Genomic DNA, 14,901 nt, shown 5'->3' with positions numbered 1-14,901 from the left:
TAAATTGATATGTTAAGCCACGCAACCAGGAAATGTCATAAATTCGCTGTGCATTGCCTGATATGGCTCAAACTTCACAGATTATAGGATATAATGGTTCTGAAGATATCCACATGCCCAAAGTGACCCTCTGGTATAGCGCCACCATTTAGACCTGGACAGTAATGACTCCATTGCCTAAAAACTCAAACTCATGAAATTTGGTACACAGATCAGTCCTGGCCACTGCTACTCTGGGATCGAGGCTTGGCCCCGGGTGTGTCTGGGGGACTCCATAGCGCACCCACATGTCATTGAGACATTTGCCCGGTATATAGTTTCACCTTTCCATGTCAAATTTGGTAGGTGTGTGGAAAGCCCCAAGATGAACAAAACTGTAATATATATTGTATTAGCCATACTCAACAGGAGGTGAGTTATTTTAGATTTTGTGCATTTTGACACGTGTTACATTTTGATGTTCTCCTCCTAGGTAGTTTGTTGGATTCATGCCAGATTTGGTATACGTCATGTCAAGATGTTGCTGATTTTGAATTGTGAAGGGACTTTTGATATCTTGCAAGATGTTGAAATGGCGAAACAATAAATTGATATGTTAAACCACGCAAACAGGAAGTGAGTCATAAATTCACCATGCATTACCTGATACGGCTCAAACTTCACAGACAATAGAATATGATGGTTCTGAAGATATCCACATGCCCAAAGTGACCCTCTGCTATAGCACCACCATTTGGACCTGGACAGTAATGATTCCATTGCCTAAAAACTAATCATTGGTGGTGCATAGATCAGATACCCAGGCTTTTGTTTCACATCTCAGATGCGTGTGCATTGCATGTGATAACCACATGTGATGGGTCACGGAATCGGAGGTGCTCGGGCCCTTCATCGCCACTTGCAGCTATATTTTTTATTTAGTATCTTGTAAACATACCATATGAACTGTATGAGCACACAAAGGCAGTACAGCAATAGAAAAATGTCAGTTTACCCAAACCCTGACTCGACAAAACAATTCCATTCTCAAGAAGGAATGAAATAAGATTAATCCTCATGCAGGGACATGCCCACATTTTTAGCAACACATTTTTGAATAATTTTATCTTTGTAAACCACAAGAAAAAACCTGTAACATGATGAACTGTGGGCGGCATGGTGGTGTAGTGGTTAGCGCTGTCGCCTCACAGCAAGAAGGTCCTGGGTTCGAGCCCCGGGGCTGGCGAGGGCCTTTCTGTGTGGAGTTTGCATGTTCTCCCCGTGTCCGTGTGGGTTTCCCCCGGGTGCTCCGGTTTCCCCCAAAGACATGCAGGTTAGGCTAATTGGTGACTCTAAATTGACCGTAGGTGTGAGTGTGAATGGTTGTCTGTGTCTATGTGTCAGCCCTGTGATGACCTGGCGACTTGTCCAGGGTGTACCCCGCCTTTCGCCTGTAGTCAGCTGGGATAGGCTCCAGCTTGCCTGCGACCCTGTAGAAGGATAAAGCGGCTAGAGATGAGATGAGATGATGAACTGTCCCAACTCTCCTCATCTGGACATTTTGAAAGAAAAAAATGCTTAAACATTTTTTTACCCAGAATTTAAGTTTATTAAATAATACCGTATCTGATAACTCAAGGCTACAGACTTTAATTCCGAACAAATCTCCAATTCTCCAGCATACATTACACCATAGAATGGATTTGGAGGTGAAGGAGAAAATACTTTTAAGTTTTGGTTAATAAAATATCTCACTGCACAAACCTTACTGCAGGGTTCAGCTTCGACTCCAAAGAAAGTCGGTTACTCTCAGGGGCAACATCGAACTTCTGATGGAGTCTCAAACCTGATTGGTTGAAATTAATTTATGGGAATACAAACTGTCCCGGCGGCACGGTGGTGTAGTGGTTAGCGCTGTCGCCTCACAGCAAGAAGGTCCTGGGTTCAAGCCCCGGGGCCGGCGAGGGCCTTTCTGTGCAGAGTTTGCATGTTCTCCCCGTGTCCGCGTGGGTTTCCTCCGGGTGCTCCGGTTTCCCCCACAGTCCAAAAACATGCAGGTTAGGTTAACTGGTGACTCTAAATTGACCGTAGGTGTGAATGTGAGTGTGAATGGTTGTCTGTGTCTATGTGTCAGCCCTGTGATGACCTGGCGACTTGTCCAGGGTGAACCCCGCCTTTCGCCCGTAGTCAGCTGGGATAGGCTCCAGCTCGCCTGCGACCCTGTAGAAGGATAAAGCGGCTAGAGATAATGAGATGAGATGAGACAAACTGTCCCAAGTCTCCCCCGTCACAAGTCTTCCCACTCTCCTCTACCTGTTTTTTTTTCATATAAAGTTTGAGTACTTGTGTTTAAAGACTGTTATCTAGATGTTATTTAAAAACATCTTGAATGTCTACTAAAAAGATTTTAATAATTTGAAAGTAGCACCAAGAAAATCAACATAATGAAGTGCACAACCTGACTCTGAATATATTACATTCATGGCATTTAACAGATGCTCTTATCCAGAGCAGTTTTGGGGTTAGGTGTCTTGCTTAAGGGCACTTCAGCCATTCCTGCTGGTCCAGGGAATCAAACCAGCAACCATTTGGTCCCAAAGCTGCTTCTCTAACCATTCAGCCATGGCTTCCCCCATTCTCCTATTGAATACAGCCTAGGACTTGTACGCATACAAACTGGTCGTTGAGCTTTCAATCATGGCATTCACAAGCTAACACTGACCCTGAGACAGTTCAGCAGTAGTGGTAGTGGTGATTATCTACCCCACCAAGACAGTGAGTAACACCACCATGTGTTGATGTACAGATCCTGGGCTGCTGTTTCAGTTCCCAGAGGACTTCAATGATGAGGTTAGTAGTGATTAAAAAACTATTATTGTTTACAGTGTTGAAGAATGAAGATCACCAAAAATATTTTTCTTATTTGTAGGAGTGTTTGAAATCCCTTCCTCGATTCTGCTTCCCATATGATATAGAGAGGTAATGTTAATTCATTGTATTTAATTATTCCTTTATTCTCATTCCACAATGTCCTCCTGATGAATATTAATCAGACTGGTGTGGTGTGACTGGCTTATCTGTAGGGTGAGGGATGGCGTAGCTGTACAGCACTTTACTTTTGCGTTGACTGACCTTGAGGGATGCCAGCGATTTGGGTTCTGCAGACTAACCTCCAGCTCCCAGACCTGCCTCTGCATCCTCAGGTCTTCATCCTACACGTCCCCATAACAATCTACAGCTCACCTTAATGATCCTACACGCAGCCTACATCAACCCAGAGCAACATTCACATCATCCTACAGGCAGGCTGTCAGGGCTGAGGGGTTTTATTTATACGTCAAAGTGGACGGAATTTGGATAAAGGTTGCAGGTGGAAAAAGGAAGTCTGTGGGTGGTGGTTTTTTTTAACTAGTTCAAAAATAGTTTCTGCAGATGTCAAGATCTTGCTTTAAACCAAATAAAGAGAATGAAATCTAATCACCATCTATAAACAGTGGTCATGGTGAGCAAACGGAAATTTAAGTAAAGACAGCATCTATGATGCACAGAAGTGAACTGAAAGAAAGAAAAGGTAGATTATAGAGTAGATAAAAAAAGCCAATCATCCAAATCAGAAATGCAGTGGCCTTGATTCCTATATAAAGACTTAAAATTAAAACATCTCTCTCTTTTCCCTTTTCTACACTCTAAACTGTCAGATCTATGTGTGAGACTTTTGAGGAGTAGTCAGGTTCAAAGTTTTTCTCTGATCAGACCTGGCAACCTTGCCTACAGGACATCCAGATCAGTTGTCGCGGTACAGGACTAATTCTGTAATTCTGTATCTGTCACACAGCTATCTGCCTTGGTTCGAAGTCTTCTATAAACTGTTAAATAATCTGGCGGACTATGTGACCAAAGGACAGGTAAACCCTGCATTTCTTCATCGCATTGTTTCCATTTCAAAATAATGAGACCTGTTTAAGTAACAGTTTGTCGTTTTAAATTTGGACAGACGAGCGAGATGAGAGAGCTCCTGGCAGCTCTTTATAAACACCCCGTTCCACTGGTCAACAGCTTAAACACTCTGCCTCTGGTAAGTTCTCTCCCAAAATGATCTCTGATCCATACGCGAGAACCACAGAATCGATCAACAGTGGAGTTTTTATTAAAAATGCTGTAAGCTGTACTGCCTAAAAGTGGCACTCCTGATGAGTGTTAAATGTGTTAGTAAATAATCCCATGTGATAAAAACCCATCTATCTTATGGAAATAAAGATAAAAATTTCATTGTCCAGTGGTGAAGTGTTTATGAGACACATTACCTTGCATTTGTGATTGGGTTCCCTGTGGCAGTATACGGTTGTCATACGTCCGGTCGCAAAAGCCATCAAAAATCAGGTTGATTCATTACCATATTCTCTGAAGTATGGAGCTCCACTATCAAATTTACACATCTCCACATCATTAGCTTATTTTCTCAAGGGTCCCCTCCCCCAATGATTCAGGGGGCGGCACAGTGGTTAGCACTGTCGCTTCACAGCACAGAAAGTCTCCCATCGGCTGTGAGGCGACGGTGCTAACCACTACACCATCATGCAGCCTGCAGGTGATTCATTCCTCACAAAAATATTTGCATGACCTCAGGCTTGGGCAGCATGATGGTGTAGTGGTTAGCACTGTCGCCTCACAGCGGGAAGGTTCTGGGTTTGAACCTCACAGTTGATGGGAGCCTTTCTGTGTGGAGTTTGCATGTTCTCTGTGGGGATTTCCTCCAGGTGCTCCAGTTTCCCTCAAAGACATGTAGGTTAAAGGAACAGTCCACCGTACTTCCATAATGAAATATGCTCTTATCTGAATTGAGACGAGCTGCTCCGTACCTCTCCGAGCTTTGCGCGACCTCCCAGTCAGACGCGCTGTCACTCCTGTTAGCAATGTAGCTAGGCTCAGTATGGCCAATGGTATTTTTTGGGGCTGTAGTTAGATGCGACCAAACTCTTCCGCGTTTTTCCTGTTTACATAGGTTTATATGACCAGTGATATGAAAAAAGTTCAGTTACACAAATTGAAACGTAGCGATTTTCTATGCTATGGAAAGTCCGCACTATAATGACAGGCGTACTAACACCTTCTGCGCGCTTTGGCAGCACATTGATACGGAGCTCAGATATCAATGCGCTACCGAAGCGCGCAGAAGGTGTTAGTACGCCTGTCATTATAGTGCGGACTTTCCATAGCATAGAAAATCGCTACGTTTTAATTTGTGTAACTGAACTTTTTTCATATCACTGGTCATATAAACCTCTGTAAACAGGAAAAACGCAGAAGAGTTTGGTCGCAAGCACCAAAAAATACCATTGGCCATACTGAGCCTAGCTACATTGCTAACAGGAGTGACAGCGCGTCTGACTGCGTCTGACTGACTGGGAGGCCGCGCAAAGCTCGGAGAGGTACGGAGCAGCTCGTCTCAATTCAGATAAGAGCATATTTCATTATGGAAGTACGGTGGACTGTTCCTTTAAGCTAATTAACTGGCTACTTGAAATTGTCAATTGATCAAGCTTGGAGAGATATGGGCTCTGCCAAGTTTAAAATACCCAAGACACACAGATAATGGGCTGTTAAAAAAATGTCATCAGTGCTGCCTTGACAGCCCTTGCTGGTGATGGGGAAGAGAAGAACTAGAGTCACAATTACTAGAGTCACAGTAATTTGCACTAGCTGACCTGTGTCAGTTGAAGGGCAAGAAAAAGTTGCGCCTTGAAGAAAATAAAAAAAACTGATTGAAAAAATTATGAAAATTGATAGAGTTATAAGTGATAGAAAAAAAATCCTGTTTTTCATGGATCATTCCGGATCAGTGATTCAGATCAGCACCAAAAGTCATAGCAATGTAATTCAGCCCAGAGATATTCTTCATGTACCATGAGTTGTCCTAGTGGTTAGCGTGTCCGCCTCTTGATCGTGAGTTCTACTCGTGGTTGGGTCATACCAAAGACCATCATAAAAATGGTACCTTCTGGCAAGGCATGTTACAATACAGAGGCAAGTGGGGAGTCAAACTCTTGTGGTTACCAGAAGACCTGCCCCCCACTGTAACCTTAGCTATGTAAGAGGCTGAGGGCTATGGAGATCAGCGCTGCCATATGGTGCGGGAAGGACTTTAGATTTAGTATTCTTCATGTGAAGATTGGTTGAAAACTGAGGGAGAAATAGTGTCTTAAAAATGTTAGAAGAAGAAAGTTGAAAGATCCTGAGTGAGAGTAACAATTTGCACCAGCGCTGCTAATACAAATTAATGATTCATTACTTCCACCAACTGTGTTGGAGGTTATGTTTTCAGCTCCGTTTGTTTGTTTGCTGGTTTGTTTGTTCCCAATGTAACTCAAAAAGTCATGAACGGATTTGGATGAAATTTGGAGAAAAGTGATCCATGGGCCAAGGAACAACTGATTAGATTTTGGTGTAAATCTGGATATCTATGTGGATCAAGGACTTTTTGTTTGTTTGTTTCCCAATGTAACTCTAAAAGTAGTAAACATATTTGGATGAAATTTGGTGGACAGCTTTAGTATTATCCTACGTTCAAGTGATTTGATTTTGTTGTTGATGTTGATAATATGAGGCTTGGTGGAGGTATGGACTCTACCATGTACCCTTCTAGTTTGTTTGTTTTTTTTCAGTGCAGAAAATGTTGAAATTCACTTTCACGTTTCCACATCTACAAACATTTTACTCACACTAGCGTTGGAAATGTATGAATGTTAACTCTCAAACCAGAGTCATAATATTACATTGTCAATTTAAGAAATTCATGTTTTGCATACAGTTTGTTTGTCACATTTTTGTAATCGTGGAATTCTTTATTTTTTCTTGTTTTTTCTCAGATGCCATACTTCATCGCTCCCGATCCAAAAACTTTACCATCTATTCCAGAGAATGTGAGTCTGTACTGTATACATGTCTTATCCTTCAACTTATCGTTTGTGTTGTGTCTGTATTTCTCCACTAACTGGATGTGTGTTTGTTCAGAGGAACCTGACGGAGCTGATCGTAGCTGTGGACGTGGGGAACCTGCTGCAGCTGTATGCTAGCATGCTTTTTGAGAGACGTATCCTCATTTGCTGCAGTAAACTCAGCACGGTGAGAATGACTGGGTGCATTAATTTAAGGAGAACGCTCGGTGTTGGCTGTAGTGAGCATCATTTTTGACTGATTTGAGCTTCATTGTAAGCACAGGGAACTGAACTGAAACTGTTTATGAATCACACCCTCCTGTGCTTCCCTCAGGTTATGTGATTACACATCAAAACGTGACTGTAGTACAGAGAAGTGGGCAAATAGGGTGGCCATGAGGCCAGTGGAAGAGAACCAAAGAAGGCAAAGATCAACGAGGGGTCAATCCACAGTCCCGAATGAATTTATGTTTTGAGGTCTTGTTATTCATATTAACTTTTAATTGGAAATTAATGAGCTACAATTCCTTGCTTTACTTAAATTCTTAATGTCCTGGCTTCATAACTGATTTATTTTTTACAGTTATGTGACCATTATATTTAAAATTCATTCATTCTTTTATTATTATCTCATCCGGCCGACAGGTGATGAGTTTATTACCATCATGTGTTGTCTGTCATCCATCCAGCATCGTCCACATTTCACGAAAATTGCTTCTTCTTTCTCAATTCTTCACCGATTTTTATTCTTTTTGCCAGGAAGTGGTGAGGTGCATATTGTGAGGGCCACCTGGCTCAAGGTAGCCACCACATATAAGGAGACATACACTGTTAGTGGTATATATACATGTGTGCATTTATTTTACAATATTTACAGGCTATAGTATACCAAGCAAGCAAAGACACAACAAGCAGGCCGCCAGCCACAACCGCTGGAAGAGCAAGCTACCAGCCTCTCGCCATCAGGCCAGGGCTGGAAATGAGAGAGCTCCCAGCCTCTCGCCGTCAGGCCAGGGCTGGAAATGAGAGCCCTCTCCCAGGTGACAGAACCCCAGCTAAATTCCCTGGACTCCGCCTCCTGGTTACCCCCAGACTGCAAGCTCCAACTCCACCTCCAGGCTATGCAAAGAATACAGCAAAATCAAGACACAGCCTGCAGTTGGTATTACTGTGGGAGCATAGAGTGTGGGAGGCAGTGGCGTAACGCCGGACGGCATGGTTGAGCCAGGACGTCACATCATATTATTACTCAGACATAGTTTGAATGAGATGAGATAATGATCTGAGATAACTTCAGACTGTGGGAGTGAGACTATATTTTCTACGTTTAACCCGAATGTTAGTATTAGATCGAGGGTGTGACCACCATTATGGGTCGGTCCTATGACATTCTGCTTAATCCCTACTGAATCTAAAATGGACACAAATGCTGTTTTTAAAGGGTCTTCTGGGTTATCGAAGTGAATATTAAAATCTCCGACAACTAAAGCTTTGTCTAAGGAAATAACCAGATCTGAGAGAAAATCTGCAAATTCAGAAAGAAACTCAGAATATGGCCCCGGGGGCCTGTAAATAATAAGCAATGGAATTAACTGGGTAGACTTATTTTTCAAGGCTACATACATTATATGAGTATGAAGAACTTCAGATGTATTAAATTTATAACCAGGTTTGTGTGTTACACCTAGATAATCATTATAAATAACCGCGACGCCTCCTCCTCTGCCAGTTAGACGAGGCTGGTGTATATAACTGTATCCAGGAGGACTCGCTTCATTTAATGCTATATATTCATTTGGCTTAATCCATGTTTCAGTTAAACAAAATACATTAAACTCCTGATCAGTAATGAGTTCATTAACCATTAGTGCTTTAGATGTAAGAGATCTAATATTTAATAGCCCCACCTTTAGATCAAAGGTGCTGGCAGCAGCTGTACAGTCAGTATGATCTAATTTTATATTGATTAGGTTACTGGAACAAACTCTCTGAATATTTCTACCTTTTTGTTGAGCTCGGGGAACAGACACAGTCTCGATGTAGTGGGCCCTGAGTGACGACTCTGTGCAGCTAGCAGACAGTCGGTTTAGCCTGTTCGTCTGCTCCCTGGCTTTGGCTCTGGATTGTCAGAAATTAACTAGGCCTGTTCTGAGACTATGACCTATGCTGCAAGAAATGAGAGCAGCACCTTCCCGAGTGGGATGGATACCGTCCCGCCCTAACAGACCAGCAGTGCCCTCAAAATTAGCCCAATTATCTATAAAGCCCACACTGTTTTGCAATTTTTATAATTGCAATTAATAATGAAGGTATGGAGTAATTAATCAATTCCTAATGAGCAGTTTCTACACAAATTGCTTCTTCTCCCTCAATTCTTCACCGATTTTGATTCTTTCTGGCATGAAGGTAAGGATACCTAGGGTGCATATAACTTCTACCCAGATTTGCTTCATTACAATTATTAATGAATTTATGGACTAATTCAGCCTTAATGAGCAGTTCAACAAAAAATGGTCAATTCCTCGCCGTTTTTTATTCTTTCTGGTAAATAGGTCAGTATTCCTAGGTTGGATATCGCTTCTATATATAGCTTGTATATAGTGTATATAGCTTGCAACATTTATTGTGCAAGGTGGCCCACTTTAGATCGTTCCTTCTGAACTAGACAGGGCTGGAGTGAGCTACGCCATCACTGACAGTCTCGTTTATTTATTTTCTGCTTCTTGAGCTGACGTTTAACATGTGAAAGGTGCTGTAGAAATGTAGAAGTTGAAAACCAGACAGAAGGCAAAAAATGATCCCAAATAATCAACCACTTCTTGATATTTTTTGCTAAACATCTGATGAGCACCGATTCAGTCCAAATTCAGGATATAACGGCTTTGCTATGATTCAGGTGTGAAAACTCCATTTCTGTGTTGTTTCTGTGGCTGTAGTCTGCATTCAAAATGGATTTGTTTTAGTTCCATCCAAACTCATGTAGTCAGTATTTTTTTACGGCCTGCACGTCCATGCTTCCAGAAGTGTATGCCGTATTTTACCTTCTATAAACTGAGCAGTAGAAATAACACCAGGTAATGTACACACATCCTACACTTCCTAAACTCACATATTGGTAAAGAATGTGCTACATCCTGTGGGGAATCAGATGTTATGCTTTTTCTCTTTTTTCTTTCTTTTTTTTTTTACAGTTTAAAGATGTTCACTCTTTTCTGTTGTCTCTCACCAAAAGCAAAACAAAAGCAAGTAAAAAATGTAGCAGGATAAAATACAGATGATGTCTAAATGGTTGGAGAAGTCACTCACTTTAACAGGAATTTGTTCTTGATTCTAAGATCCCTGTTCTTGGCTGCAGGAGTGGAACCCAATGTGTTCTTCTTTCTGCTGTTGCATGCTGAGATGCTTTTCTGCTCACCACGGTTGTAAAGAGTGATTATATGAGTTACTATATCCTTCCTGGCACAAAAAAAAAAGAAGCTCGAACCAATTTGTCCAGTTTCCTTTGACCTTTCTTATCAACAAGGCGTTTGTTTCCACCCACAGAACTGTCGCTCACTCTATGATTGTTTTCTTGTTTTTCACACCATTCTGTATTCACACTCTGTGAGCATCTCGAGCTGCACCACACTCAAGTGCACAAAGGTGTGACAGTCAAGTGTTCACTTGCTGTGTGACCACAACTTTTAGCTCACATGTATATCGCCATGCATCGTCGCCAAAACACCTCATTTTCATTGATAACCCATCGCAAAGCATCATGAGCTGTAGTGTGACTGTAGCTTAATGAGGTGAATGTGACGTCGGCTACAACCCAGCGACTGTACCCTACTACGAGTAAAAATTAGGATCCACTTGAAAAAAAAATTCACGGCCCACTAGATGGTGCTTCATGACCCAGTGGTTCAGAAACACTGGTGTATCGTATGCATGGAACACATATGTAGAATGTAAAGACATGCCCATCTTTGTGATTTATAGAGATCTCTTATCCTGTACAAATTGATCAGAATTACTCCCGACGTCCTCCGGCACATAAATCATTAAGGACTTAATAAATAAACACGCAGTAAACTGACAGCTCTTCTGTATCGTCCTTCTACAGCTCACAGCGTGTGTCCATGCATGCAGTGGCATGATCTTCCCCATGTACTGGCAGCACATCTTCATTCCAGTCCTACCACCACACCTGCTGGACTACTGCTGGTGAGTACAGACACACACGCACACACATATTTTATTTATATATATATATATATATATATATACACACACAAGCATTACAGCTGCACTATGATGTAATGGTCAATGGAATGGTTGTGTGTTGCAGCGCTCCAATGCCGTACCTGATTGGAGTTCATTCCAGCCTGATCGAGGTACTGAAAATGACTGATACAATCTCTTACACACAGACACACACACAGACACACACACAGACACACACACACACACACACACACACACACACACACAGAGTAACAAATGCCGTGTGTATTGTGTTGTCAGAGAGTGAAGAATCGTGCCCTGGAAGATGTGGTCATTCTGAATGTGGACACAAACACTATGGAGTCTCCTCACGATGACCTGAAGAGGCTCCCAACAGATGTGGTAATTTATTCATCTACATTTCATCCATCCAGTTACGTAATACACCACACCTACACCGACATTATGACCACTGACAGGTGAAGTGAAGAACACTGATGCACCTGTCAAGGGGTGGGATATATTAGGCAGCAAGAAAGAGAACAGTCAGTTCTTGGAGAAGTTGATGTGTTGGAAAAATGGAAAGCAGGAAAAATGGGCAAGTGTAAGGATCTGAGTGCCTACTATCTCTGCTACCTGTGCTATCTCCACTACTACTGGTCGCCCAGACCCTCCTCCTCTCCACTCCTACCCTGCCCACTCAAGACTGCTGTCTGTCCTGGCTCCCTGTTGGTGGAATGACCTTCCCATTGAGGCCAGAACTGCCAACACCCTGACCACCTCCAAGCACAGACTGAAGACCCACCCCTTCTTCCCTGCCCACTGTGTAACTGCGTTTCAGTCTAGACCAACCCAGGCTGTGTATGGTCTAGCCTGGGGTAAGCCGTTTTGAGTTCTCTATTTAGTTGTACTTTATATGGTTGATTTGTTTCCTTGGCTGTTTGAGTATTGGTACTTCAACAGAATATTACACTAAGTATTGCTGTCACTTGTTCAGTTGCCACGAGAACTTTCTTGTCTAGAAGTTCAGCACTTCATGTCCCTGACTTTTGCACTTGTTGTACGTCGCTCTGGATAAGAGGATCTGCTAAATAGCACATAATGTACAACCCCAATTCCAAAAAAGTTGGGACAAAGTACAAATTGTAAATAAAAACAGAACGCAATAATTTACAGATCTCAAAAACTGATATTGTATTCACAATAGAACATAGACAACATATCAAATGTTGAAAGTGAGACATTTTGAAATTTCATGCCAAATATTGGCTCATTTGAAATTTCATGACAGCAACACATCTCAAAAAAGTTGGGACAGGGGCAATAAGAGGCTGGAAAAGTTAAAGGTACAAAAAAGGAACAGCTGGAGGACCAAAGTGCAACTCATTAGGTCAATTGGCAATAGGTCATTAACATGACTGGGTATAAAAAGAGCATCTTGGAGTGGCAGCAGCTCTCAGAAGTAAAGATGGGAAGAGGATCACCAATCCCCCTAATTCTGCGCCGACAAATAGTGGAGCAATATCAGAAAGGAGTTCGACAGTGTAAAATTGCAAAGAGTTTGAACATATCATCATCTACAGTGCATAATATCATCAAAAGATTCAGAGAATCTGGAAGAATCTCTGTGAGTAAGGGTCAAGGCCGGAAAACCATACTGGGTGCCCGTGATCTTCGGGCCCTTAGACGGCACTGAATCACATACAGGCATGCTTCTGTATTGGAAATCACAAAATGGGCTCAGGAATACTTGCAGAGAACATTATCTGTGAACACAATTCACCGTGCCATCCACCGTTGCCAGCTAAAACTCTATAGTTCAAAGAAGAAGCCGTATCTAAACATGATCCAGAAGTGCAGACGTCTTCTCTGGGCCAAGGCTCATTTAAAATGGACTGTGGCAAAGTGGAAAACTGTTCTGTGGTCAGACGAATCAAAATTTGAAGTTCTTTATGGAAATCAGGGCCGCCGTGTCATTCGGACTAAAGAGGAGAAGGACGATCCAAGTTGTTATCAGCGCTCAGTTCAGAAGTCTGCATTTCTGATGGTATGGTGTTGCATTAGTGCGTGTGGCATGGGCAGCTTACACATCTGGAAAGACACCATCAATGCTGAAAGGTATATCCAGGTTCTAGAGCAACATATGCTCCCATCCAGATGACGTCTCTTTCAGGGAAGACCTTGCATTTTCCAACATGACAATGCCAAACCACATACTGCATCAATTACAGCAGGGGTGTCAAACCTGATCCATAAAGGGCCGTGTGGCTGCAGGTTTTCATTCCAGCCATGCAGCAGCACCCTGATTTGGCTTATTCAATCAACTGACACACCCACCCTTTAATCAAGGGTGGGTGTGGCTGCAAGTATTTGACTGTGTGAAGACAGTTCAGTTGATTGAATGAGCCAAGTCAGGTGTGCTGCTGCATGGCTGGAATGAAAACCTGCAGCCACAAGGCCCTTTATGGATCAGGTTTGACACCCCTGAATTACAGCATCATGGCTGCGTAGAAGAAGGGTCCGGGTACTGAACTGGCCAGCCTGCAGTCCAGATCTTTCACCCATAGAAAACATTTGGCGCATCATAAAACGGAAGATACGGCAAAAAAGACCTAAGACAGTTGAGCAACTAGAATCCTACATTAGACAAGAATGGGTTAACATTCCTATCCCTAAACTTGAGCAACTTGTCTCCTCAGTCCCCAGACATTTACAGACTGTTGTAAAGAGAAAAGGGGATGTCTCACAGTGGTAAACACGGCCTTGTCCCAACTTTTTTGAGATGTGTTGTTGTCATGAAATTTAAAATCACCTAATTTTTCACTTTAAATGATACATTTTCTCAGTTTAAACATTTGATATGTCATCTATGTTCTATTCTGAATAAAATATGGAATTTTGAAACTTCCACATCATTGCATTCCATTTTTATTTACAATTTGTACTTTTGTCCCAACTTTTTTGGAATCGGGGTTGTAATGTAATGAGCGACTTTGACAAGGGCCAAATTGTGATGGCGAGATGACTGGGTCTGAGCATCTCCAAAATGGTACATCTTGTGAGGTGTTCCCGGTATGCAGTGGTTAGTACCTACCAAAAGTGGTACAAGGATCCAAAGGACAACCAGTGAACCAGCGACAGGGTCATGGGTGTTGAAGGTTCATTGATTCGCATGGGGCACGAAGGCTGGAACCTATGGTCGAATCCTACAGAAGGACAACTATAGTAAAAACTGCTACTCCCATCAATACACTATCACTCCATCAATCATTACATCCACCTGTCCAGTCAGCACTCCATCATACCATCATCTGTCCAATCAGTACTCTGTCATGCAACATCACTTCATTAAAGCACTATCGTGACAAGATATGCTGATGACTTCATTACTGCAGTTACTGATCCGTCAGTGATATTACTCCCATCCATTATCTGTAGCCACTTATCCTGTTCTACAAGGTCACAGGCAAGCTGGAGCCTATCCCAGCTGACTATGGGTGAGAGGTGGGGTACACCCTGGACAAGTCACCAGGTTATCGCAGGGCTGACACATAGAGACAAGCAACAATTCACACTCTCACCTACAGTCAATTTAGAGCCACAAATTATCCTAACCTGCATGAATCTGGACTGTGGGGGAAACCAGAGCACCCAGAGGAAACCCACATGGACACAGGGAGAACATGCAAACTCCACACAGAAAGACCCTCGTTGGTCACTGGGCTTGAACCCAGGATCTTCTTGCTGTGAGACAACAGTGCTAACCACTACACCACCATGTAGC

General features: G+C 42.5%; 1 protein-coding gene across 2 annotated transcripts in view; it reads left to right on the top strand.

Moving 5' to 3' along the window:
* Positions 1-14,901, top strand: part of dennd1c (DENN domain containing 1C) — a 45,457-nt gene that overhangs the window by 9,038 nt on the left and 21,518 nt on the right. For both annotated transcript variants that reach the window (XM_060899202.1, XM_060899203.1), the window contains exons 3-12: positions 2,786-2,829; positions 2,909-2,958; positions 3,063-3,182; positions 3,815-3,884; positions 3,974-4,054; positions 6,846-6,899; positions 6,991-7,101; positions 11,017-11,117; positions 11,242-11,287; positions 11,418-11,519. In XM_060899202.1, the coding sequence (XP_060755185.1) occupies positions 2,786-2,829; positions 2,909-2,958; positions 3,063-3,182; positions 3,815-3,884; positions 3,974-4,054; positions 6,846-6,899; positions 6,991-7,101; positions 11,017-11,117; positions 11,242-11,287; positions 11,418-11,519 (779 nt within the window). The remainder of the gene's footprint in view (positions 1-2,785; positions 2,830-2,908; positions 2,959-3,062; positions 3,183-3,814; positions 3,885-3,973; positions 4,055-6,845; positions 6,900-6,990; positions 7,102-11,016; positions 11,118-11,241; positions 11,288-11,417; positions 11,520-14,901) is intronic.

Source organism: Neoarius graeffei, chromosome 18 (genome assembly GCF_027579695.1).
Source record: "Neoarius graeffei isolate fNeoGra1 chromosome 18, fNeoGra1.pri, whole genome shotgun sequence".
NCBI classification, from domain to species: Eukaryota; Metazoa; Chordata; class Actinopteri; order Siluriformes; family Ariidae; genus Neoarius; species Neoarius graeffei.
The sequence above is the reverse complement of the archived record's forward strand: the minus strand, read 5'-3'. Positions and strand labels throughout refer to the sequence as shown.